The sequence below is a fragment of the Phalacrocorax aristotelis genome, chromosome 2 (genome assembly GCF_949628215.1).
Source record: "Phalacrocorax aristotelis chromosome 2, bGulAri2.1, whole genome shotgun sequence".
In the NCBI taxonomy this organism is placed as follows: domain Eukaryota; kingdom Metazoa; phylum Chordata; class Aves; order Suliformes; family Phalacrocoracidae; genus Phalacrocorax; species Phalacrocorax aristotelis.
Genome location: NC_134277.1, coordinates 64,367,005 through 64,394,991, shown reverse-complemented (window position 1 = coordinate 64,394,991; position 27,987 = coordinate 64,367,005). Strand labels below are relative to the sequence as shown.

At 38.8% G+C, this 27,987-nt stretch overlaps 1 protein-coding gene across 3 annotated transcripts in view; it reads left to right on the top strand.

The window, feature by feature from the left end:
- ATP9B (ATPase phospholipid transporting 9B (putative)) overlaps positions 1-27,987 on the top strand; it is a 176,513-nt gene that overhangs the window by 35,489 nt on the left and 113,037 nt on the right. For all 3 annotated transcript variants that reach the window (XM_075083873.1, XM_075083875.1, XM_075083874.1), the window contains 2 exons: positions 7,387-7,445; positions 16,053-16,104. In XM_075083873.1, coding sequence (XP_074939974.1) covers positions 7,387-7,445; positions 16,053-16,104 — 111 coding nt within the window. The remainder of the gene's footprint in view (positions 1-7,386; positions 7,446-16,052; positions 16,105-27,987) is intronic.

Below are 27,987 nucleotides of genomic sequence, written 5' to 3'. Positions count from 1 at the left end.
ACAACAGTGTATAGGTAAAGCCTGGCAGTTATATCAGGAACTGACACATAGAGACCAGTGATTTGTTCAAAAGAAATTTTAAAAATTCCCCTTTTTTAAAAAAGGATATCAGCTTTTACCCACAAATGTGTATGTGTATTTTGACTTTCAGGTTTTAGTGTCAGTTCCATCATGAATGCATACTTGGTTTTTGTTCTGTTTTATGGTTTTTCGAAGACTGCAATATTCTACAGAAGTAAAGATTCGAGATCTGTACTAACAGTGAACTCTGAATCTCATGTTGACAATGGTGGATCGATGAGCTAACGATGTCTTGAGTTATGGCCAATTTTAAGAATGAAAGCATTATTGCAGTCCCCCTCAAAATTAAGCTGTACTAAAATTGCTGCACATATATAAAATAATGAATACATGATAAATTGCACCTGTTCCATAGTATAGTGTTCTTTCATAATAAGGCATTCTGAAATGAAAGGTATTTTGAGGCAAAAAGTGGGACTTCCTGCTATGATAAAATTCGACCAAGTTTTTTACAGGTTTTGAGAAGGACTTAGGTATTTTTCTTTGCAAATTAATAATGTCAAGTGCTAGATTTCTGCAAACTATTTTTATAAGTAACTTTCAGTAAAGTCTACCTAATTTTTCATATTGGCAGCGCTCTTCAAGTGGAAAAATTCAGTTAGGCTTACTATACTAACCTATGGGCTAATGGTTTGGAGAAAGAAGGCTTTGTTATTTCTGAATGAACAAACTTGATGCTGATTTAATTAAAAGCCTGAAATTCGATGCCATTCTTAAGAGTCACTTTCCAGAGTGGAACTGCACTTTGTACTGCCCTAGCATCTTTTTTCCTAGTGATTTTGACTTGTGTAGGTTTTAGAATCTTTTCTTAGAAATAGGTATTTTTAATGTATCAAAGATGGAGAAACTGACATAGAGAGGTTAAGCTGGTTGCATTTGCTCAAATTGGACATAGGAAAACTTAAAGTTAGCAGGGTTCAAGGTTACACTTGGTTTAATTGTACCATTTATGGAAGATAAAAATGCAAATTTAATCACTTCCAGTTGTTTTGCAAAATTGTTTGTTTACTATAGGGAAGCAGCAAGAGAAGCTACTGGGACTTGTGATTAATTACTTGTATAAAGATAGTGTGGGTAGGCTCATTTGTAAGTTAAAATCCTTTTATGTGTTGCGTTAGATGAAAATTAGATGTGTTAGTGTTGTAATAGATGAAAATCAGGAAGTCTTTGACTACCTAGCAGTGTTGACTTTCTGTGGAGTAATTATTAGCCTCAGTAACCTCTAAACAGGTAAAATGTGTGAATGTTGTCTTATGACCTACATGTTGCTAGCGTAAGAAGTACCGTCTTTTTGAAGGTGGTGGATTCACATTAGCAACTCTCAAAGGCTTAGCATTTCTTTTTAGTAAATCAAGACCTTGAATAAGTATTTGTTCTAATCAGTAAGTCTTAGCTATTTTTATAATAGTGAGTTGCTTTGAGCAGAAAATGAAGGGGGAATGGGACATCTGTTTTAAGTGTTACTTAGCTGTACTTAGGCAGCAGTGGCCAGCTTAATGTCCGTAGGCTAATTGTCATCCATGAGATATCCAATGTTATGCAGTTTTCTATTTGTCATGTAAAATGGAAAAGCTCAGTCTTCAGTCATCCGTTGGTGAATTTGCTATGTGTAACTTTGCATTTGTCAGGAAGGTGAACATGCTGCTATATGTGAAGTTTGAATAGTTTCTATTTTTTCAACCCTTTGTGGCAAGTGATGAAACATGTAAATCAGTACATGTATTGAATTTTTTTGTGAGCAAGTCAATTAAGTGTACCCGTCTCCATGTCTTGCATGTGAATCTTTTCCCTGTATACTTTCCTAGATTATGGTATTGAATCTCTTAAGTTGTTCAGTGTATGATGCATTCAGCTGTCTTAATCTTTTTATTGAGGTGTTTGTTGCAAAATCTACTTTCCTTTTTTGCATATCAAAGTCTGCAAATTCTTCATAGACAGTTTTCAGTCAGCATGCAAGTTAAAGTTGGAGGGAGGAAAAGTATCTGCCTGTAGAATTGAAATTATCTTGCTACTGAAGATCATGTCAATTTAATTGTTTTTCTGCTTCAGAGCAGCTCACCTGCGTATCCTTTTGTAGGGCAGAAATTGCAACGGAAAGACTTTAGACCTGTGCATGCAGGTTTGGGAGGACTTCAGCTTTTCTTTCCTAAGGAATTGTTATACTCTGGTGCAGCTTCTTGTCTCCTGCACTTAGGTATGACCAGTTAAGTGCCTATGAAAAACACGGCTATTCTGCAGAAGAATTACATGAAGTTCATAAACAGACTGTTATCTCTTTCACTGAGCTGCCAAAAGCCAACTGGATAATAAAATTGTAAAGCAATTTTAACTCTCTTGTCCTTTTCCATTCTTGAAGTTGGCAGTCCTACCTTGAACCTTTCCTAGTTAGGTTTTCCTGTGCAGTGTTGCTGAAGTTTTGAAGAAAAAAAGATCAAGAAGAAAAGAACTAACTATAATAGTCACAGCTGTGAGTTGCAGAAGAGGCATGCATCTGTCACTTCATCTCAGGATGTTTAACAAGGTTTTTGGAAGTGTTGCAGAACTCTCTCTCATTTTTCAACCCACAAAGCAAAAGCAAAAATGAATGTCAGGAGAGATGAGATTAATGAAAAAATTCCACCCGGGCTTCAAATTTGAAAGATTTCTGTCTTTACTGTATCCTTAAAGGATGGATAACAATATCCTTAAAGATCACTAAGAATGTAGCGAAGTGATATTTACTCAATAACTGCTGTACATAAGAAAAGAACAAAGTGATGAAGCTAGTATGTTTCCTTTAAAATTGGAGAATTGAGAAGTTTGAGAGCTACAGTGATTTTATTTTTTTTTTTCTTTTGAACTTCTGTTTATGCAGTGGGAGCTGCTCTGTTCCTAAAGTGCCACTTTACTGCCTTATATCTCAACTGACCTTTTTTAAATTACAAAATGGTCTCTGTCAAGAGGCAGTTTTCAATCATTTATACCTATGTTACCTGCAAATTTAAAATAAAATGTTTGTCAGAATATCTTGATTTATTGTAATATTATTCTTTTGCAGTTATTTGAAATCTGTATTGAAACCTCTTAAAACATCAGAATTTCAACTCCCCAAGAACAGGCCATTCTTCTGCTTTCTAAAAAGCCATGGCATTAAAAAAACCCACAAACATTTCTGAATCTAGAGGTACAACATTAGGTCTTCATTGCTTGCAATATTTCAAACCTACTGACGATTTCATTCCAGGCGTTTAGACCATTTGGAACAGATAAATTTTTAAAGAATTGTATCAGTTTGATCTAGCTGATTTCGGGAAGCAGTAAGCAACAGCAGAAACAGAAGTTGAAATTTTAATGTAAGAAGGAATTTCAAAGAGGCTGAAAGAGAGGAAATGGCAAAGGGACTGTTTTCTTCCACATTTTTGCAGCATCTGGGAGATGGGGTAAGAAAGAATGAAGGCTTTCCATTTCACCCAAGAGGAGATAGTACACAGAGAAGAGAAGCTAGGAAGCTTCTCTCTAGAGTTTTATATTGGTGATTAAGGACTAATCTCAGTTCAGTTCCATATTTAAGATGGAGCTAGAAAGATGGACCAATGGACACACTTGTACTGAAAGATCAGCATCCTCACACCACCTGCCCATCCTCCCACTCCGTTTTCCACTATATTACGTATACTCTAACTATGCTGACAACTCAGGCTAATAGATGCCTGGTAAAACTTTCATATGGTCTGTACTTGATTCCTTTTGCTCAAGAGTAACAACTGTTGCTTTTGCATGAAATGCAATTTTAAAGAACAAGTACTGAAAATAATCACTCATAAAATAAATCTTACAACCTTTGACTAAATGTACATGTAAGTGTAGGGAATTTTTTGAGGTTCACTACTTATTCTCTCTTGAGAGTTATGATTTGGAACCTCACATGGATTTGGAGCCTAGCTTAGTTTTTGTTTTATACTTAGTATGAGTGTCATGAGTGTCTTGCACTCAGATAGTAGAGATGCTTTTTAATAACAAGAAACAGTAGTTTACGGTATAGTCTACACCCACATTTTGTTTACTTCATTTCTTAAATTTTTATGTGAAATACTTGTTAGCACATATGAGATATTTATTAGTTTTTCAAATCATTGCAATTCATTTCAAAAGGCTTTATTCTTGGCAGTATAATGAATTACTACAGGCACATCTCAATGTTCCAGTTCTGCATAATTCTATACGTTGCTTTAGGCGAAAGCCTTGCGCCTTGGTGGACTATAAAGTCTGGATGCGCAGCCACTTCTGACAGCTTTGGACTTTTTATTGGTAATTATACAGATGGTGAAGAGTGCTTTGCTACAGAGATGTTTTTAGAGAAAAAATAGTTTGCAAAAATAATTTATGCAGTGAATAACATTCAGTGTCTTTTTTTTTCTCTAAATGCATCTTCACTAAGATGTAGCATTGCATTATTTTGATGTTCTCTGAAATGGTATCTAATGATTCTCATTTTTGCTAGTCTAAAGGAAAGTGTTATTTGTTGACTTTTCAAAATTTTAAGCCACTTTTGAAATTACTGCCCCATTTTACTATTTAGTTTTTTATGGAACATGTCCTGCCATTCAGATTCATAGTAGAATTTATGGTCTTGTATATCACAGGCCACTTCCTTATGTGTGGGGATATACAGGATGCTTTAAAAAGACAAGTTAGTGTGTAATAAAGACGGTATTCTGTAGTGTTATGCTAAGCCACCTAGAAAATATTCTGATAAGGGAAATTTTCAATTCATAATATGAAATTCTGAGGCTTGTTAGACTGCGTACAAGCGAAGGTGCACTGTGGATTCCTGTTGGCTTACTTGGCACCAGGAGTCTCTGCTTTTTGTCTGCCCTACATCATGTTGCAAATCAATGTTCTACTTTCTTTTGTCTTCTGAGGCTTAGTGTCCTTTGATCTCTACCGTAGATGCTGTTAGAACATGACTGTGGAAAACTCAGTTGTTTATAAAATTGCTAGTAGTTGAATTTGATTAGTATCTCTGAATGGTTTTGGTCTTACATGACTGTGAAGGTGGCATAGATCTGAGCCTTAATGCAGCTGGTACTAGGATTTTTGTAGTTGTTATTACTATAATCAGTTGATTGACTTGGTTATCACACTGGTAAACTGATGAAATTTGTTAGTGGAGGAATTGGAAACAGAATATGAAATGCTATCCTTTTGGTAAAGCTAACATGGTATATACTGGTATATAATCTGGTATATACTATTCACTTCTAGCCAGGGCTTTAGAATTTATCAGGAGAATTCACAGGCTTGTGCAGTTAAGCAGACTAGATATGTTGATTTGGTATCAGGCTGTTCTGTTAGTGGTTGAGCTTTAAGTATTAGTTACTTTTAAAAATATAAAATTGTTGAGAGATTGACACTAACTTAATTTCAATAGGTATCTTGAATTGAAACTCCTGTGGAGAACTGCTAGTGTTTCTTGCTACAGCTTTTTATACCTTGGTCTTCTTGCTACTCCCTTCACCCTCACAAATGTGTTATGGCAGAGTTAGGAGTCAGATAAAGATACAATTTGTTTTATATTTGGGGGCAGAGAGGGAAGGTAGTTTTGGGAACTGAAAAATTGAACTGGTGTAAAAAATCATTATCAATAACAAAGACTGGCTTTCAGAAATAACTTTGCAGACAGGCCAAACAAAAGTTCTGATTCTCTTCCCTCATTGCACATTTTAGAAGTGCCAATGTCATGGAGAATGTATTAAAAATTAGCTAAGGGAATACATTTATTATTGACGGAATTAAATATAAAACAACTGTTACTTCTGCAGGAAATGCAATTTTAAAGAACAAGTACTGAAAATAATTACTCGTAACAAATCTTACTACCTTTGACTAAATGTACATGTAAGTATAGGAAATTTTTTGAGGTTCACTACTTAATCTCTCTTGAGAGTTATGATGAGGAGGTCTCATGGATTTGGAACCTAGCTTAATTTTTGTTTTATACTTAGTATAACTTTGAGGCATGATAGCAGATTTGACAATGCACATTCTATTCATAATACTTTGTTTAAACTCTGAACTGATCGTTGCTCATCCTGTGCTTTTGTGGATCTTCTGTTAAAAACGAATGATTTAGATTTAGAACCCTAGTACCTTACCATGTTTTGACATACTTGTCATCTGATACCTGCTGATCAGATACTTGTTGCCTGGAATCATGATAGTGTTTCTGAAGGGAAAAGTTAGTCTGTATGGGTGTGTGTTTTGGCTCATCAGGCTGTGTAAATATGTATGTGTTTACATCCTGAGTTAACAAGTTCAGAATTTAACACCTGTTATATGTTGGAAGAGGGTATCCATATGTCATGACTTGTTTGTCTACAAGGTTTTTTGGGGTCTTTTTTCGTGGTTTTTAATGCAAGGAAGCCACTTTTTCTGGAATTGTAGCAAGGACCTGGGACTAGAACGCCTGAATTCTAAAGAGCTCAACAATAACTCACTTTGGGCAGTAGCTTAACCTCTCTGTCTCAGTTTTTCAGTCCATCAAATAAGAATGTTAAAACTTAAGTCTTACAAATATTAATACCCTACAGAACATACAGGAATTAAATTGGTACGTGGCTGTGTATGTTTATGAAGTTGTTCACAGCAGTTACTGAATGGGAAGCTCTAGAGAATGAAAAAACCTTTATTTCAGCTCTTGATATTTTGATTTTCTGAAATGAAATCTTCAGGCATTTCTTCTGAAATGAAGGTAATTCATTCTGAATTCTGAAATTTCTGAAATGAATTCTGAAATTTCTTCTGAAATGAGGTAGAGACCTACCTCTTTTCCACTCTAATTGCCCGTTAGTGTCAGACAGTGCCAATTACATCAGTAACCTAGTGGCCAAGCAAAGCTACCTGTTGGTAACTGGGCTGTGACTAACAACTCCTGTGTGTGAGAATGCTCCATGACTGTAAGCCTAAAAACTCTTGACTTGTCAGAAATAGAAATGCTGTCCTGTAGGAGATGTGAAAGACTCCGTTTTCCAATTTTACAACTCTGTTATTGATACTATAGATCAGACTTGAGCATGCTCTATACATATCTTTTGTAATATTTCTACAATAGCTAACTGGTTATAAAACTAGACCTTTTTTTTACCAGTGAATTATTTATTCAAAGAGATGAAATCTATTAATATGTTCATCAGAGATTCATTTTGTATAAATTGTAACACTTTCACCAAACAGTAATGTTTAAGTATAGCTTGCATTCTGGGATTTATGTTCTTGTGACTCTATTAATGTCTGCCTACGTTGATTACATTTCTTCTTTTTTTTAAGGTAAAGTGCAAGTTAAGAGTTCAGACATACAAGTTGGAGACCTCATCATAGTGGAAAAGGTTGATACTTTTTAAATATATTTTAGAGACTAAAGATTATTAACATGCTAATTATCTTATGAAGAAAGGTATATTGGGGTACTTATCTGTGAAGTACTGACTAGCTGATATTTTAGTTCAAGTCTTACTCAAGAATCTTCAAGGAAGGCTAATTTTTTATTAATTACAAATTTAATTGAATGTAAGCATTTATATTTTATGAATTGGTATATGCTTAAATTTATGTAGTGAAGGGAATATAATTACTGAATTAAATTCTCTGGCCTGTGCTGTGGTGAATGTTCTTAGCTGTTTGATTACTGGTACCTTCCTTTTGATGCTCATATCAGTGCTTTTCTGTGTCTGAAGCCTTCAAGGATAAATTTCATTTATATATATATAAATAAGTATATTTATATTATATAATTATATGTATATAATATTGTATTATATATATAATTAAACAATATAAAAGCTTATTTTTTTTTAAAAAGAGAAAAAGCTTTCCAGTTTGATTGCAAATGGTGAGTGAGAGCTGTGAACTTTTTTCCCCCTCTATGTTAGTATTAAAATAAAGACAGTGTTGCTTATTTCAGTTGGCTTTCTGGCATACTAAGAAATTACTGTTGAAAGTCAACTTAATTTTCTTGTCAGAGGAAACTATTTTTATTTAAGTTCATTCTGGAAAGTTGTCTCACTTTCTGGGTGCCAGCAAGTGATTCCCATCATGCTTTGTATTAGAGAGCTAATCCATGGAGATGCTGGAAGGAGGCACCTCAAGTTGAGGCTTGTATCTACAGCTTTGTTTGAAGTGCTGTATGGCAAATTGCAGTTTGGCAGAGTAATAGTGGAACCTCATCACTGATTAGAATTTTCTAAATGTCTTGGTGGTTTTTACTCCTATTTAGTGGAGTAGATTACTTCTGATAAAAGAAAATGCTTCAGCAAATATGCCCCCCTGATACATTTTGCTTTCTTATTTGTTAACACGTCTCCTTTTACTTCAACAACTTGGAAAACTCACAGATTGTTAGTGGATAGGGATTATTTTCTTTTTTTCAACCATATATAACAAACCCTCTTCTGTTTGTCTTGGAAAACTTCTGCTTCCTTCCTTTCTGTTTCTTCTATAGCGCAAAGAAAGAACCACACAGCCAAGTTTCATTTTGTTTGCTGCTCTTAGCTTAAAATATATCTGTTTTCATGTAGTTCGTACCATTTCTTGCCTTTTTGTTCCCTTTTTTTTGTCTCCTGTCTGTACCTGATATCTTTTTGGGCCTGTCTGAGCAGCATATACTAGTGTAGACAACATTAGTGCTAATATGTCTGGCATTTAGATCTGTTTTGCCTTGCACCTTGCTGTTTTAAGAGTGTAGGTGGAGTCATCTGGAATAGGCGCAAGTGAGCAGCTGCAAGATCTTCTAGGAGACTGAGATATTTGTTTTGATTTTTATTAGGAACCATTTTAGGGCATCATTAATATCTAAACCTGGAATTAATTATTATAGAGTGTAGGGAAGACTCTAGTGGCTACAGAAGTAATCTGCCTTCCCTGAAATTTACTGAGATCCATCAGTCTGTTGAATTATGCTAGAATTTGGGAAGACTGGAATTACTTTGGGGATCAGTCTGACTTGCATGAGGTAGGTCATTAGCATCTATTTCAACATTATTTGCAGCAGCTTACAGATCATATGTTGTGAGTACCTGAAGTTTCTATGAAAAAGAGTAATGTTTAAGGATTTAGGGGAATAAGTGGAATTCTTTTTGATGAAGATTTTACTCGGGTATCTCAGTAAGATGCATATAATTGTTTGAATGTTGTATTTCAAATTCAAGATCGCTCCTGCCCCAGCAGAGATTTTTTTGTCTTTTGGCCTAGCTGTGGGTGCCTTCAGACTAATGAAATAAAATGTTTCTGGTTCTGTTGAGAAGTGTGTTTTGTTGGAACAAGCAGTTTTCAATTTCAGAGTATGACTCTTAAGCCAAAGAACCAGTCGGGAGTGAAATGTTCAATTGCTCACTCTAATGGCAAAGGAACAAGTTACCATTGTATTTGACTGGAAGATGCATCAACAGCATTTCTGTAGTGAAATTAATGACTCATTTGAGCTGAAGATCCATATGTTAACTAGTGACTGCATCACAAATACTAACAACTTAAGTGAAAGGCTTTTCTATATTTAAATCTCGGATATCCTCTGCTTATTGTCTTTTTTCTTTAAATAGGCCTGATTAATTTCAAAGTAGCTCTAAGTGACTGCAGTGTGCTTAAAACTGTTTAGTTCCAAGTACTATCTGTTGTTTCAACTGAAAATTTTGTAATGCACTAATACTAGGGCAGGAAGAGGCCTGAACAGAAGAAAGTACTGCCTGTTTTGACAAGCTAAGAGACATTTGTACATGTGAGCTGAAAGATGGTCCCCTGCCTCAAACAGACATGCTACTTCCTAGATGTTCTCCTTGGCTTGTGTTAAGATAGGTTTTTAGTTTCCAGTGGGAGCACAGGTGTGCATAGTCTTCTGAAATGAGACAATTGAAGGGATGAGTTGGTGAGTTCAGATATTGTTATTTAGACACTGTAGCTTATTGACATTGTGGAATACATTTTGGAGATGTAAAAAGGACATAAAACTTAATAACACAGCTAACACATTTACTTAATAACATTAAATAATAACAACACATAATAGTGTTTTAAAACATGTGGAACAGTAATGCTTTGTCTTAAAGCATTGAGAGCTTTTGGAGCTGTAAAGGGACACAATCGTTTTTTCTTAATCTCAGGTGTAAAGTGAAATTAATCCAGTATTTGTAAGGATTGTAGTTAATGCTAGTATGCAGTATTGCACAGCATGCAGATGCAAGACGACAAGTGGGAAATGCCTCTTCCATTTATAACTCAGAAGCATGCAGGAATATTTTAATCAAGTACATGGTTCATTACATGAATGGAGAAGAAAGGACAGTAAATGCGAAATTTTGAGGGTCTGTAACTATGGGCAGTTCTAGGGGAATTGGAAGACTGACTAGGGAGCTGGAGAAGCTTATGTAAATAACAATTTAATGATAATAACATGAGAAAAATGAAGTAATTTGAAAGCTATTAAAATTGGTGTTTTTTCAAGTGAGTATTGTAACCTGTGTTGCAGGGAAGTGTACGTTTGTGCATTTTCTTGGTTTTCCAATCTGGTTAGTATTCCTGGATGGCATGGAGTTAGCCATGGGAATCCAGAAGCTGGGGAAGTTCTTACCTGGTGTTGACCATTGTCTTGCTGTAGCTAGATCTCTAAGAATGAATCTGTAAGTCTGCAGCATAGACAAACACTGAGCTCCTTTTCTGGAGCTCTAATTCTGCCCAAACTTAAGGAAAACAATGTATGAAGTAATTTTCATGACTTATATATTCAAATTTCAGTATATATCAATAAGCGTTTCTGGCTTCATCTCCATGGTAATTGAGATTACATAGTTTCTTCATGGGTTTCTGAATTCTTGAAGTTCTATGTGTTGGCATTTTAACTTGTTCCACTTTGATAAATATGACATGAGAGGGCTAACATGATTAACAAAATGCTGCTGTTTGTCTGTGACAATGTACAACAGAACTTAATTTTCTCCATAATGAGGTGTTAAAGATTTTTGTAGCATACTTGCCATCTGTTTCTGTGTAGTCGCTCTTTTGTAGTGACTAGGTATGTCCTTGCTCTCCAGTGTCAGCAGTAATAGTGACAATGTTTTTTGGTACCTAGTATGCATGTGGTACCTTTCTGCCCACTTCCAAAATATGGAAAACTTGATGAAAAATGGTAATGTTTTATTTATTTTATATCATATAATATATAATTATATTGAAAAACGATAATGTCAATCTTAAACCAAAACCACACCAGTTTTGGTCCCCCGTCCCCGCTCCCCTGAGGGAGAAAGTGAAGACAAGACAGTCTCTAGCCTTTCCTACATGGAAGGATACATTCAGGTATGTTAATGCATAAAAACTCAGATTGTTTTAGAGGAAAGAAAAATAAACAGAGAGAACACCTTTAGAAGACATGAAATAAAGATGCAATTTTTTTCTATTAAAATGTGAAAATGATCACATGACTAATATGATGGTAGCCTACACCTTCCTTAAGGGGGCAGCGGAGGGGGAGGTGCTGATCTCTCTCTGGTGCCCAGTGATAGGACATAGGCAAATGGCATGAAACTGCATTAGGGGAAGTTCAGGTTACACATTAGGAAAAGGCTCTTCACTGGGAGAGTGGTCGGTCGCTGGAACAGGCTCCCCAGGGGGGTGGTCATGGCACCAAGCCTGTCACTGTTCACAAGTGTCTGGATGATGTTCTTAGTTCAAACAGTTTAGTTCTTGGTAGCCCTGTGAAGAGAAGGGACATGGACTCAATAATCCTTATGGGTCCCTTCCAACTTGAGATTCTGTCCAGTTTTGTCAGGCATGAAGACTTGAATCTTGGGTAGCAAGTACCAGGTGAATGTTTCATTCACTAAATTTGAAACATGCATTCTCCATGGAAGTTGGTAATAATTTGTAAAAACCTGGTACCTCATTTGGATTTCTAGAACTTCTATTTAATTCAGTATTAGATCATTTGACTGTTATTTTTGCAAAATTTTTGGGTGTTGATCAAGTGTTGTAGCTTGTTTACAAGTAACTGGAAGTTAGTAGACATGAAGCCAGTAACCTGAAACTTGTGTAATGGATTTATGTCAGAGCTGTCAGGGAAGCTGCAAAAATGTATAGTTAATCTATATGAAGACTGGATATCTGTTTAATTGTTATTGTCATTTAAGGAAAGATTTATTTAATTTTGAAGTTGCATTTTCGCTTTCCTCTTTTTTTTTTTCTTTCCTCCAATAGGTGCATAATATATGTTAAAGATATTTTTTTTACTGCAGTTTTTTCCAAATGTGAGTATGAGGTATTCCTGGCTGAATCTGGGCTTATGATGGATAATAAGTGTCACTACATGTTTAATTATTTTCTGTCATAAGGCAAGATTCCAAAAAATGCTGTACTAGCTGCAGTTGCAGGTGAGCAGCCTGTTCAGGGTGAATACTGTTGACATACAGATGAGCACGTGAAATTTTAACTCTGCTTTTACAAATAATTGCTGCATATCAGGAAGTATCGGTGCATGAAAATGCATAATTGTAAGGTATGAGGAGGTTTTTTTGCTAACCACATAGGATTTTTAGGTAAACCAGAATTTTCTGGTGTTTCCAAACTTGCTTGTTTTCGAAGCATCTTGTTTGCTTGAGATGGTACTATCTCTGTAGCCCTTCATGGCCCCTCTATACTGAACTTCCCATCAATGGAGAATACAGTTACAGTTGCTTCCAGTCCCACTTCTGAACTGGAGTCCCTGAGAGTACGTTACAGGGAGTGGCAAGAGGTATCTCCCTCCCAGAGATTTAGAGAGTCTACATCATCTTATTTTGAAAGCTGAGCCCATATAACACAGAATCTGGCAGTTGACTCTGACAGACCTATTCAGATCACACCATTCCAGACGGCACTGTTGTGGCTCCATGCTGATCTTGGGAAGGTTTCTTTAGAGTAATGGAAAACATTGCCTACAGCATCCAGGATGTTTTGTGGTCAGAAATAATATTGCTATATGAGTGTGGCCTCCCAAGAACTAAGGCAAATGTTAGCATACAGCATTATATATGAGAAAAACCATCATCCTCTCCAGTGGTGTTGTCTGGCGTAAATACATATTTACGTACACACGTGAGAGTGAATTTTTTCACTCTCTGAACTGATATTTAAGGATAGTCAGGGATTGTATTCTGAAGGTCCCACACACTAAGTGTCATGCAAAGCAGTGTTTAATTATCTTGTTGGATGTGTTTTGAGTAATTTTATTGGAGGGGAGTGTGAGTGTACATGTAAGATTTTTTTTCTGACATGTAGTGATGAAGAAGTGCTGCCTTCAAAAAAAGTAAAAGGTGGAGCATTAAAAATGAGAAACTGCATTTCTGGTTTCAAATCAAATCAGTTTGAGAAGGCGGGGTTTCTTTCTGTTCATAGCAGTGTTCTGCCCTTAAATGTTGGGATGGAGGACTGGCTTGACTCAAATGAACAAAAATACCCTCCATGTTTGTGTTGGTTCTTCTAGGACGTTTCTGGAGGTGTCTTCTGTGGTCTGGGCTATTGGCTAGATTCCTTCTGGGATAAGTATGTTCAGAGCTGCACTTGAATTTCATGTAAAGATAATTTTGAACCTGTTATATTTTTCTTTGATAGCTAATCTTTGTAATAACCCATAGGATTAATGTCTTCCACTTTGATAAAAGTATTGTGACTAGGATTACCTTATAAAATTTACAGGCTGGATTCTGTATCCTGTGTTCAGTACGTGAGATGTTCTATTGCTTAATTGAAGTTTTCAGGTTAGCTTCACCCCTTCTTTGTTGCTTTTTCTTCTGTATAAAGTAACTAACCAGCTTTCTGTAACTGTTAGTTTATTGTCGTGGTTTTAGCTCCAGTCAGCAACCAAGCACCATGGAGCTGCTCACTCACTGAGCTGCTTCACTGGTGTGAAGAGTAAAAGTGAAGAAACTAATGGGTTGAGATAAAGATAGTTTAATAGCTAAAGCAAAAGCTGTGCGTGGAAGCAAAGCAAAACAAGGCATTCACTCACTACATCCCATGGGCAGGCAGGTGTTCAGCCGTCTCCAGGAAAGCAGGGCTCCATCACATGTAATGGTTACTTGGGAAGGCAAACGCCGTCACTCCAAATGTCCCCCCCTTCTTCCCCCAGCTTTATATACTGAGCATGACGTCATATGGTATGGAATATCCCTTTGGTCAGTTGGGGTCAGCTGTCCCAGCTGTGTCCCCTCCTAGTTTCTTGTGCACCTGGCAGAGCACGGGGAGCTGAAAAAGTCTTTGGCCGGTGTAAGCGCTACTTAGCAACAACTAAAACATCGCCACATTATCACCACTGTTTCCAGCACAAATCCAAAACATAGCCTTATACTAGCTACTACAAAGAAATTTAACTCTATCCCAGCTGAAACCAGGACATTTATGCACAAAATAGGGCCACAATTGAATTATTATTGCTGTATTAATTTTGTGGTTTGATTATAATTGAAGTGTGAAATAGGGAATGATTGTGTAGTGTTGAAATGCTTATATACTAAACATGCATCTTAACTTTTTATGTTGAGTGAATTCAGTCATGTTTTTAAGGCTGAAATTGATGAGGTTCATGTATGCCATGTGGTGGGCTTTGTCAGCTACATTTATTTTCTTTTCCACTCAAACAGGCAATTGAGCTCTTAAAAAAATAAAAGATGAGCCTTAGGTACGCAGTGGCTTTCAAGGCAATATCAACCAAGTAGAACAGGAAAACCTTTAACTTATTCTCAAATGGGGAGGTACTTTCTACGTGAAAAATATTTGTGCATTATATCTTTGTAAGAAGTAATCTGAAATAAATATTAAGAAATTTTTAGCCTGAAGCTAGTAAAGCCATTGCTAATAATCCAATGAGATTTCTTAATTGGTTAAAGGTAGTCTGTAAATGAAATGCAAATGAATCTTGTTGTTTAGCTTTCAGTATCAAACAGTACAACATGTAGCATACTGGACAGAAGTGATCAAAGAAACTGCAATTCAGTACAGTATCTTTTCTCATGGCTCTGTCTACCCTTCACTCTGGTCCCTGTCACCTTAGTCTGTCTCTCTTTTCCTTTCCAGTCCTGTATCTCTTTCAGGTTTTGACATATTGGCTATTTTTACTTCCCCCAGTTTTTCATTCTTAAACTCTGTGTTGGCAATGTGTAACTCCTGCTGGTAGATGCCTTGTGAACAAGTGGTGGGAGAACTAAGGATTTGGGTAGGCATGTAGCAGATGGCATGTGTGTGGGAGGGCAGTATTGTTCATTTTGTTTAATCTGCAAAAGCTTAGATTGGCCTTTCTCTGGTCAACAAAAAAATTGAAAACATTATTTGACACACAGTTCTGTCTTGAAAGGGAAATGGCAGAATAGGTGTGCAGATGCATCTGAATGAGCATATGGGCCTATGCCTTAGATACTGAGGAAGAAATTCTATTCATTTTTGTCTTTGTAAAGGACATGTTTATAGATATGTGAAATAGGAAAATGCTGTTCCCTGACTTGCTGTTTCCTCTGTGTGTGTTTGCGTGTGTTGGGAGAGAGGAGAATACTTGGTGTACGTAATGTTTGCAACTTGAGTGCCAAGACAGATGTTTTAAATGTCACTGTTCTATTATGCTGATTGTCAGAATTTTGCTCAGAGAAATTATTTTTAAAAAATATTTCAATTAGATATTTATATTCTTGAACTACTGTTTTCTGTCAAGAAAATGTAAATCTGTTGTAGTTCTTCAGGTATTTATGATTCACTTTTAAAGAGTATCTGAAAGGATTAGCTGTTGTTTGCTTATTGTATAATTTTTCGAAAATATTGATTTCTGAATTGTAAATGCTGAATGTAAAGTACTGTGAGAAATCCTATTTTAATTGAGTTTCAATCCAAGTGTGACCTTTTGGTGATAGATCTTACTGGACATTTGATTGGAATTAACTTTTTTCCCTACTTACAAAAAAATACCTTTTTTTCCCTCTCCTCAGAATCAACGAATCCCATCTGACATGGTGTTTCTCAGAACATCGGAAAAAACTGGTATGTTTTGATGACTCAGATTGGTTACGTGATAAGTTCATGGTTGCAGTCAAATTTTAGATTGTGCACTGTGGCCAATTTGAAGTGGTTAAATAGATTGATGGTAGGAGATCTACCTTCATCAGATTAATGGGACAGGGTCCATATGTGAGAAATACAGTACACTTGGGCTGTAAAACAGGAGAAGTCTTATTGTGAATGTGAGACCTTTACAGATATGTTCCTCTAAATGGATATTTTTATAAATTGTTGTAACAAAATGTTTAGCTAAAATGAATATAGAGTAGTCCTAATATTTACAAGACTACTTGTTTAGTATGACTTGACAGTATTTTAAATGATTTAGACTAATCGTTGTCTTGCAACATACATTTAAATGTCATCTGATTGTATGTTATTAAATCGAAAAGAACTGAACTCTGAACCTACCAATATGTGACTTAAAATATCTTTTTAAAATCTGTTGCAATGATTTAAGAAGTTCCATTGTTTCAGGTTTCTAGCTTAGAAATAATACTGTCTTTTTGGTCAGTCAAAAAAAAAACCCCAACAGTTTTCCTGAGAGGGAAAAAAGTACTTCTCGTTAGCACTATTTCTCATCATGTGGTGATAGGGGTGTACTCTACTCTTTGAGAAACAAATATCTCCTTTATAGGAACCTATAAATTATAGCTGTTTTGATTAAAGTTTAGGAATTACTATTGAATGCCCCCCATATAACTCAAATGAGTTTCCCTTCTTTATATTACCATTTCTCTTCAGATCCTGAAGAACTGTCTGATATTTGTCAGATAGCACTAAATTTCACAAAGCTAATAGCTGTGATATTGGTAAACCCTGTATTAGTGGCACTTGGTATTTCACCGTGGCACTATCATATATTTCAGGTAAAGGGCTAAATTTGCAGAGATCATTTGCAAGAGAAGACAAAAATATTTCTGATAGACTACAGAACGCTACTAGATCTATATATTTGCAAAAAGAAGTAATTACTGTATGGTTTTTGTGTCTTGCTAATGATTTTCAAATGCTGATTAGATGCACTAGATAATCTATAACTGGTCTGTATTGACAAAGTTTCTTAATAGTCTGTATATAATCTCCATCTTGGTTAACCACTTTCCGGTTTAGGATACATGGGCTTTTCTCTTGCTTCCCTCCCACAATACTGCATTTTATTGAAATGCATAAAGCTTATGAAAACTCAAATCTCCTAGATTCAGCATGATTATAAAAGGATTGGTAATATTTCTGTTTGGGCTACTTGCAATGTCATCTTTTCCTACTGACCCAAAAACTGTTTCACCTGAACCCACAGATCCTAAAAAAGTAGAAAGCAGGAGAGCTTCTGTACCTATAGAAGAATTAAAGTAGGCCACTTGCGTGCAATGTGTAAGTGGTAGAGGGTCAATGTGTTTTGATCCAAAATTTTCCTAGCCTTTACTAGCTATGTTGAATTAGGTGTCAACATATCTAGGCATTTAGAAGCAACCATCATCCACTCCAGCAGGCGTATTCATCAGTTGTAATTTCTTTAAGTGATGTGCACAGAGCAGAAATGTGTAGGGAACTTCAGTAGGTAACATTGTGCAGTATTTGCTGTTGTAGAAGCATCAAAATCTGTTTGGTGAGAGGTAGCTTGCTGTCCGTAATTAGGATCCTTGCAGTAGTTTACAATCAGATGCGTTGGAACTGCTGGAATAAATGAACAAGAACAATATGAGATGGTTGCCTAGCTTGCAACAAACCAAGTTCTTAAGTTATCTATTTTGCACACCTGCGTGATAGCATGTTTTTCTCCTTGTTAATTTTTAAATTCCTGGATTAGGTTTGTGAGGTTGTAGGACACTGTGTAGTCTTCCTTCCCTGTAGTAATATTAGTTGAACACTGGGGCACAGGTATGGTTGTCGATGAACAACACAGGCCAGAAATGCATCTGCGCAGGATCCCTCTGTCTCTTAACTGGAATGTACATGAATAGTGAATCTTGAAGGACCACAGTTAATAAGTTAAACTATCTCTTTGTCAAGATATAGATGTGGGGGGGGACAGGGTGAATCCCTATGTCAGAGATGTATGAAAAAAAAACATTTCTGAGAATTCATCAAGTCTACTTCAGTCAGCTTGCTTAGAATGTCATAATTAAAATTTTTCTGTAAGAAGCTCCATTAATTTGCTGTCTAGAAAATAAAGCTAATTATTTTAAAAGTTTATGATGTTGTAACAATAGACTTTCCATAATTGCTATTAAAAAAAATGCTTGTGAGCACTTTGAAAGAGGTTGTGTACCTGCTATGTGAATGTTCATTATAATGTAAAGTGAGTAAAGAGCAAATTGAATGAAATCTTCCCAGAATTCTGATATAAATTATTTTATAAACGCTTCTGCTGCACGTGGAATGTGACTTTTAACATTGAAAATTCAGTTTCTATAAGCATGCAACACGTTAACTAGTTATATTGGTGTTGCACTTTAAAAACAAACAAAAAAATCTGCTGAACTTCAAGCATATGGCAGTAATTGTTTTTTGACTGAAGAGTGAACACTTACATCTGTAATTGTTTCTTCCTGGATGTTGCAGTTTTGACTGATTTATGGTTTAATTTATAGTTGACGCTTTAAGTACTTTGTAAAACACATTAGTTTTTGCATGGCTTTATGTTCTATATGTAATTTTATTTTATCTTCTGTGCAATAAAACAGTTTAACTATAACTTGTTACTATAAATCTATAAAGAGTAAAGCAAAGAGTTTGAACTAATCTTAAAATCCAACCCACCCTGTAAGCTTCTTTTGGGGCAAAGTACTATTTTCCAACTTCAATATTTACGCTACCTATTAATGTAGTCTGTAGCACTGCGATGTCCTATACCTTCAGCCAAAAAAGAAGCAGTTTGAGTTACAAATGGGTAGTTTACAAAGTTCAGCCTAAAACTATTCTGGCTTCTTTTCATACAAGTATAGTAGCATGGAAGAAATGACAGCGGTGTGTGCTTGTTTTCCTCCCCTTCCACTTCCCACCCACCCCCCAAAATCCACTTTTAGGAATGTTGAGTTTTTTAGGATACTTTAACTCTACATAGCAGAAGCTGAATTTCAGGGAAGCTTATTTTCATAAAACTGAATTCTTATTAGATGCCTTTTTTCTTTATCAGATAGGTTGTCTTTTAGCTAGAATGATATATTATCTGATATAATGAATTGATGCTAATTATGCACATGTCTCTAATTTCTAAAATTCTTATTTTTTTAATCAGACTTTCAGAAAAGTTAGTGTAAACACTGATGTAGGTGGGTCTTTGTTTTGTATTCATGTTTGACAGTCCGTAACATTGGTATTCCTTTCTTTCATGAATGGAGGCAGTTAGATGGCTGTTTAAGTTTAGAGTTAGGATTACTTCCTGGGGAGATGGAGCAGGTGGCAATCACCCCTCAGATGTGAACTCTTTGCTGCTGTCAGGCTCCCCATATAACAAGGTTTCCACAAGATCTTCACTGGCTTCCAAACTGGAAAAGAAAAAACAAACAAACCCTTAAGAGAAAGAAGTCTGGAATAATATCCTGGTTTTAAATATCTGTAAAAAGGGAGAGGAGGAAGGTTAAGGTTAAATCTTGGTTTTGCTCATTACATATGGCAGAGATGACAAGCAACTGGGAGTATTTGTCCCCTTTATGAGCCTTCCACCAAATTAAAAGAAACATTCATGCTAAGCCAGTTGCAAAAGATGGTTTAAAGGTGATTTTCATTTGGTGTATAAGCAGGCATCATGCAAAAAACAGTCTACCTTAGTGGAAAGCTGTTACACAAAAGTAGGCAAGATCTGTGTTACACCAACAGAAAGCTCCTTTACTGAAATTAAGCTAAGTGGCCTTTAACATATTTTTCCAGTTTTTTAAATTGCTTGGCATGCTCTCTACATTTTGTTTGTCTACATGCCATCTCAATCATAGATCAAAAGCTAGATGGGACCTTCCAGACAGCATCGTATAACTGTAATTGTCCACAGGAACTGACAACTGAAGCAGGTGTTAATGACTTCAGCATTATGGGAGTATTATCAAAATTACTATGTTTGTAAAAGCCAAGAAAAATTTCAAAGATAAACTCTTTCCTTCTCTGGGCTAAAATCCTTGTCTTCCACCTTGGGTTGTGCCTTGGTTCAGTACCTTGGGTGTACCTTGGTTCGGTGACCAGCTTATGATCCAGGTCAGGTATTCCTATGCTAACACACAAAGGTGTTCTGACATGAACTGGAACTCATCCTTCATGAAAATCTGGTGCATACCTGTATAAGACTTGGTATTTCTAGAATGTTTGTGCTCTGTTAATTTTCAAATGTGAAATTCTGAGATGAACACAAATTTGATAGGGTAGCTACAGTGTCAAAAAAGAATGAATGAAGATTAATATTTTTCCTTCAAACTTTTCATCTACCCATGTCCAGTAACCTCAGACTGTTATTCATGGGGCAAAAGCTGGCATATGCAGTGGGTGGTTCTAAGCTAAGCACATGTTTATTTTTGCTATCAGTTTTTGCTAGGTCCTAGAACAGATGACTTCTGGAGCAAATAGCTTGGCTTTTCTCTCATTCATGTGGCTCTTTCATCCTCTCATTTCTCACAAAAATTGAAGGAACTTCAAATCCTTGAGATCTTTGGTCTGCCATACTTGGTTGAAATTGGCCACAAGCTGAAAGTTACTGCGAGAAAGATGGCATGGCAGAATGGTATTGGCTGTGGAAATAGGGCTAAATGGGCTATTTGCTAAAGTCTCTGCAGCTGGAAGAGCCAAGAGATAACTAGCTTTTGGGCTTGTGACATGCTCCATAGACACTAGGACTATGAAGAATTGTTTCTTTTCTGTACTGATACTAACTATTCAGGCCTATAACAGACTAATCGCAAAACTGTTATGACACTGTTTTTTGTTAGTAGCTTTTTAGGAGGATAAGAATTGTTTAGTCTCAGTTAAACCCTTCTTTTTGTCCTGAGGCCCCCCTTGTCACAGATAATGCTTTGAAAAGCAGAGCTGGGTTTTCTCTTCAGCCTTTTCTGGTAGAAGCTGAACTTCCAAAGGGTGAAGTAGAAGTGCTTTTACTGGTCTTCTTCAACTTTCCTGACCATGGTATTTGAACCTTGTACACCTGTCTTTTGCACAGAGTTAGAATTTTTGGCAGAGAGAGTAACAGCCACTGCTTCTGGAAAAAAGTAGTTTTCCCAAGAGTCGGAGTACTACATTAAGATATTCCTCTTCTAACAAACTTGTAAAGGTTTGTAAAAACTCAAATTAGAAGTTTAGTAAAATAAGGTCCACAAATGCATTTTAATACAACACCTGTGATAGACTTCTCAGCAGCTACCAAATTGGCAAAAGATTTTTTGTGTGTGTGTGGTGTTGGAGGCGATACTCTAGAAAGAGCAACTCCCACTGGCTGATCATTTCCCCTGCTGTCAAGCATGTTGTCATTCACAAATCATCATCGTAAAACAATTTTGTTATTGTATGTCTTGTAAATCCAGTATATAGTAATTTACTGGTGTGGACATTCCAAAATACTGAATGTCTGTCACTACAGCTGTGCAATGGAAGCAATAGGGAAATGGGAAGTCATTTACAAATTCTCACAACCCTTTGATTCCTTGCAAGGTAAAGCCAGTTGCACAATTGTTACATCTGATATTTTCCAGGCCTGCATTACATTGTTTTTGTCTTACCTATGTGAGTACTTTACATGGTATTGCAGAATAGTTGAGGTTGGAAGGGATCTCCACATATCATCTGGTCCAACACCCCTGCTCAAGCAGGGCCACCTAGAGCTGGTTGCCTAGGGCCATGTCCAGACAGCTTCTGAATATCTGCAAGGAGGGAAATTCCACAGCCTCTCTGAGCAAGCTGTGCCAGTGCTTCATTATCCTCACAGTTAAAAAAAAAATAATTCTTGTTTTCTGATGTTCAGAGGGAATCTCCTGTATTTTAGTTTGTCCCCATTGCCCCATGTCCCTGTAACTGGGCACCCCTGAAAAGAGCCTGGCTCAGTCTTTGCACTCTCCCTCCAGGTATTTATAGGCATTAATAGGATCCTCCCTGAGCCTTGTCTTCTCCAGGCTGAGCAGTCCCAGCTCTCTCAGCCTTTCCTCATATGTGAGATGCTCCAGTCCATCATCTTCATGGTCCTCTGTAGGGCCTTCTCCAGTATGCCCATATCACTCTTATACCGGGGAGCCCAGAAGTGGACACAGCACTCCAACTGTGGCCTCACCAGTGCTGAGTAGAGGGGAAGGATCACCTCCCTCAACCTGCTGGCAATACATTGCCTAATGCAGCCCATGATACCAGTAGCCTTCTCTGCTGCAAGGGCGTGTTGCTGGCTCATGATAAATTTGGTGTTCACCAAGATCCCTAGGTCCTTTTCTGCCAAGCTCCTTTCCGGCTGGGTGGCCCCCAGCACATAGTGGTGCATGGGGTTGTTCCTTGCCAGGTGTAGGATTTTGCACCATTTCTTCTTGAACTTTGAGATTCTTGTCAGCACATTTCTCTAGACAGTCGAGGTCCCTCCCATCAAGATCAGTTTCTTAAATTTCACTTATGAAACTCCTTAAAAATGGTGTATGTACTCAGGCATAAATTACTAGTCACAAACATGTTTATATTTTTCAAAATTGTAACAAAAAGAGCAATCTCACTTGTATTAAAATTTGTAGTTAAGAGTTTTCAGGGTTCTTTAATTATAATTACTTTAACAATGGTGTCAATAAAATGTGGGAATATAACAGGAAAATAATTTTGAGGCTTTGTAGCAATTAATTTCTGCTGCAATATAACTGCCTCAGATGTGATAGTTTTTTAACACGTTGACCATTTTACTGGCATAAATGTGCAATGCAAGTACAGGCAAAGTCATCATTTATATAGCTTGATTTGCTGTTGGAAGCAGCTCTGAGTAAACTAGTAAAGGCTTACTCCAGAGTCCACCTTCTTAAACAAAGTCTGCTAATTAAAGGAAAGAGTTAATTTGAAAATGAGTCCTTAAGCATTTCACCACAGATGGAGAGCATTGTGCTGGCAAGTGTGTTTTTCTTGTTTAAAAGATCTAGTTTTGTAGATCTGAAAATACATGTATTATACAACACTTGTGTCTTAATACAAAACCCAAAAATCACTGCAAGCAAACATATAATAAAGGTGATGCAAGGAGTATCCATTTATTCTGGAAAGTTAGGAGTAAGTGTTCTAAAAACAACAAAATTGTCTGGGCCCCAGTCTGTTCTGGAACTTCAGATATTTGAAAATCAAACCAGAGGAAAAAATATCAGTTTGGAATTCAGTTGTGCAACTAATGTGTGCTGGTTTTGGCTGAGAAGGGGTTAATTCTCCTCACTGTGGGGGTCAGCTACCTTTCCAGCTTCCCGCGCTCTGCCGCGTGGCGTGGCAGGGGGGGCTGGGAGGGGCAGGGCCATGGTGGGGGCGGCTGACCCTGACTGGCCAATGGCAGGTTCATTCCATACCATGTGACACCATGACCAGTATATTGAGGGGGGGCAGTGGCAGCGCGCGGGCGGCGCGGCGTCGGGTCGGTGGGCGGCGAGCGGCTGCGGCGCGTGCGGTTTGTTTCGGCGGTTCGTTCCCCCTCTCCCCTCCCTTCCCCCCTCCCCCGGGGCTTTGCGCCTCTCGTTGTTCTCCTTTACATTGCATTTCTACTGTTGTTTCTTTTAATTTTAATTATTAAACTGTTCTTATCCCAACCCACGAGCGTTACCCTTCTGATTCTCTCCCCCATCTACCGGTGGGGAGTGAGCGAGCGGCTGTGTGGGGCTGAGCTGCCACTAAACCACGACAGTCTTTTTGGCGCCCAACGTGGGGCTCAAGGGTTGGAGATAACAACAGCTGCTGGTCACAGCACCATGTTGTCCTTTTTGCAGTTGGTGTTAAAAATCGGTGTTGGTTGTTTGAGTCTGCTGTGATTAGTAATGTTTTGCCTACAAGATTTGTTATACAAACACTTGTTTTCAGCTTTATCTGGTATTTGGGGTTTTTGCTGAAACCGTTACTGTACTTCGGATACCACCTTGTTGAGGCAATTAGCAATTACACCTCCTCCTCTGAGAGATTTTATATGGAGGAAATACAGAATAGTACCTTTGCAACTTTGTTCTATGATGTCTGTGCCTTTGTTACAACAACGTTTTTGTATCTTGAACATCCTTGGGTGGTTAAGGTGCACTTATTGTTAGTTTTTGGGCATGTTGTTTTGGTTTTGACTAAGCAACTTAAGAATATCACCCAGAAATCTGCCCCGAGGCTTGATAGTTACGAGTGGCAGGGCATGTGGGATAGCATGGGCAAATACCTAGGGTAGTGGGCACCCCCAGTGTTTTGGAGTTTCACCCCCGAACAAGCGCAGAATCCTAAAAAACTAGTAGAATATTTGGAGAAAGTATGTTGTTTCGCTGGGAACTCCAGAGAGACACAGATAACTGCAACATGCTGGGGTCTGGCCCATGCATACCGAGCCCTGCTCAACAGTATTCAGTGCCCCCAGGGGGAAGAGAATGTCTCTGGATTGAAATGCAAAGTGACTGGCACTGTAGACAATCCAGCCCTGACAACAGGCACTGCAGCCACTCAAACCCCCACAAGTACCGGAGCTAGCTCAGAAAATAAACCCGTACCAGTATCAGTTGCCCCCATACACAAGACAAAATATTGGAAGCGGACATCAACTCGTTTAGAACGGGATGATGAAGAACCAGGGCCATCGCGGGGAGAGGAGGGAGAAGTAATAAATGAAATAGAGACCACCCGATCCCTGTCCTTAAGCGAGTTGCGAGATATGCGAAAAGATTATAGCCGTTGTTCAGGTGAGCACATTGCCACCTGGCTGCTCCGATGCTGGGATAATGGGGCCAGTAGCCTGGAACTAGAGGGAAAAGAAGCCAAACAATTGGGATCCCTTTCTGGGGAAGGGGGCGTTGACAAAGCAATTGGGAAAAAAAACCACAAGCCCTCAGCCTCTGGAGGCGACTCCTGTCTGGAGTGAAGGAAAGGTATCCCTTTAAAGAAGATGTTACATATCGCCCAGGAAAATAGACAACTATGGAGAAAGGCATCCAGTATCTAAGGGAATTAGCTGTGTTTGAGGTGATTTATGGTGACCTAGACAATCAACGGTCATCCAAAGATCCAGATGAAGCCGAGTGCACACGACCCACGTGGCGGAAGTTTGTACGGAGCGCACCATCTTCGCATGCAAACTCATTGGCAGTGATGTACTGGAAAGATGACGAGACACCAACGGTGGCAGAGGTGATAGATAGACTCCGGGATTACGACACAAATATCTCTTCCTCGCTTGTCTCTGCTGTGGAGAAACTATCCCAAGAGGTCCAGCAACTCAAAGAAGATCTGTCCTACTCCCCACCTCGACAGAGCAGTGTCTCAGCTGTTAGGAATAAGCGTCCTTTGGCTCAAAGAAGGGGATACACACCACGGGCCACCCTATGGTTCTACCTGCGTGACCACAGAGAGGACATGATGAGGTGGGATGGCAAGCCTACTTCGATCCTACAGGCACGAGTACATGAACTGCAAGGAAGAACAGTCACTCAGGGAGGCTCTTCCAGGAAAGCTGCTGCTCCAGTTTCCAGCGAGCAAGTCCCCAGACAGAGGAGTAGAAGCGCAGATTTTATTTCTAAGTGTAATAGAGGGACTCCTGATTCACATTTACAGGAAGTGAGTTGTGACTGCCATGATCAGGACTAGAGGGGCCCTGCCTCCAGCCAGGTGGAGGAAAGGGATAACCGGGCTTACTGGACTGTGTGGATCCGATGGCCTGGCACGTCCAACCCACAGGAGTATAAAGCTTTAGTGGACACCGGCGCACAGTGCACCTTAATGCCAACAAACTATATAGGGGCAGAACCCATCAGCATTGCTGGAGTGACAGGGGGATCCCAAGAGCTAACTGTATTGGAGGCCGAAGTGAGCCTCACTGGCAATGAGTGGCAGAAGCACCCCATTGTGACTGGCCCAGAGGCTCCGTGCATCCTTGGCATAGACGACCTCAGGAGAGGGTATTTCAAGGACCCAAAAGGTTACAAGTGGGCTTTTGGTGTAGCTGCCTTGGAGACGGAGGAAACTGAACAGCTGTCTACCTTGCCCAGTCTCTCAAAGGACCCTTCTGTGGTGGGGTTGCTGAAGGTCAAAGAACAACAGGTGCCAGTCGCCACCACAACAGTGCACCGGCGGCAATATCGCACCAACAGAGACTCTCTGATCCCCATCCATAAACTCATTCACCAACTGAGGAGCCAAGGAGTCATCAGTAAGACCCACTCACCCTTTAACAGTCCCATATGGCCAGTCCGGAAGTCTAATGGAGAGTGGAGACTAACAGTAGACTATCGTGGCCTGAATGAAGTCACTCCACCGTTGAGTGCTGCTGTGCCAGACATGCTAGAACTTCAATACGAACTGGAGTCAAAGGCGGCCAAGCGGTATGCCACAATTGATATTGCTAATGCATTCTTCTCAATCCCTCTGGCAGCAGAGTGCAGGCCACAGTTTGCTTTCACATGGAGGGGCGTCCAGTACACCTGGAATCGACTGCCCCAGGGGTGGAAACACAGCCCTACCATTTGCCATGGACTGATTTAGACTGTACTGGAACAGGGAGAAGCTCCAGAACACCTTCAATACATTGATGACATCATTGTGTGGGGCAACACAGCGGAAGAAGTTTTTGAGAAAGGTGAGAAAATAGTCCAAATCCTTCTGAAAGCTGGTTTTGCCATAAAACAAAGTAAGGTGAAGGGACCTGCACGAGAAATCCAGTTCTTAGGAATCAAATGGCAAGATGGTCGTCGTCAGATTCCAATGGATGTGATCAACAAAATAGCAGCCATGTCTCCACCAACTAGCAAAAAGGAAACACAAGCTTTCTTGGGCGTTGTGGGTTTTTGGAGAATGCATATTCCAAATTACAGTCTGATCGTGAGCCCTCTCTATCAAGTGACCCGGAAAAAGAATGATTTCAAATGGGGCCCTGAGCAACGACAAGCCTTTGAACAGATTAAACGAGAAATAGTCCACGCAGTAGCTCTTGGGCCAGTCCGGGCAGGACAAGATGTAAAAAATGTGCTCTACACTGCAGCCGGGGAGAATGGCCCTACCTGGAGCCTCTGGCAGAAAGCACCAGGGGAGACCCGGGGTCGACCCCTAGGGTTTTGGAGTCGGGGATACAGAGGGTCTGAAGCCCGCTATACTCCAACTGAAAAAGAGATATTGGCAGCATATGAAGGGGTTCGAGCTGCTTCAGAAGTGGTTGGTACTGAAGCACAGTTGCTCCTGGCACCCCGACTGCCAGTGCTGGGCTGGATGTTCAAAGGAAACATGCCCTCTACGCACCATGCAACTGATGCTACGTGGAGTAAATGGGTTGCACTGATCACCCAGCGGGCTCGAGTAGGAAACCCCAGTCGCCCAGGAATCTTGGAATTGATTATGGACTGGCCAGAAGGCAAAGATTTTCGATTATCACCAGAGGAGGAGGTGACACGTGCTGAAGAAGCCCCACTGTATAACAAACTGCCAGAAGATGAGAAGCAATATGCCCGGTTCACTGATGGGTCCTGTCGCCTTGTGGGAAAGCACCGGAGACGGAAGGCTGCTGTATGGAGTCCTACACGACAAGTAGCAGAAACTGCTGAAGGAGAAGGTGAATCGAGCCAGTTTGCAGAGGTAAAGGCCATCCAGCTGGCCTTAGACATCGCTGAATGGGAAAAGTGGCCAGTGCTCTATCTCTATACTGACTCCTGGATGGTGGCAAATGCCTTGTGGGGCTGGCTGCAGCAATGGAAGCAAAGCAACTGGCAGCGCAGAGGC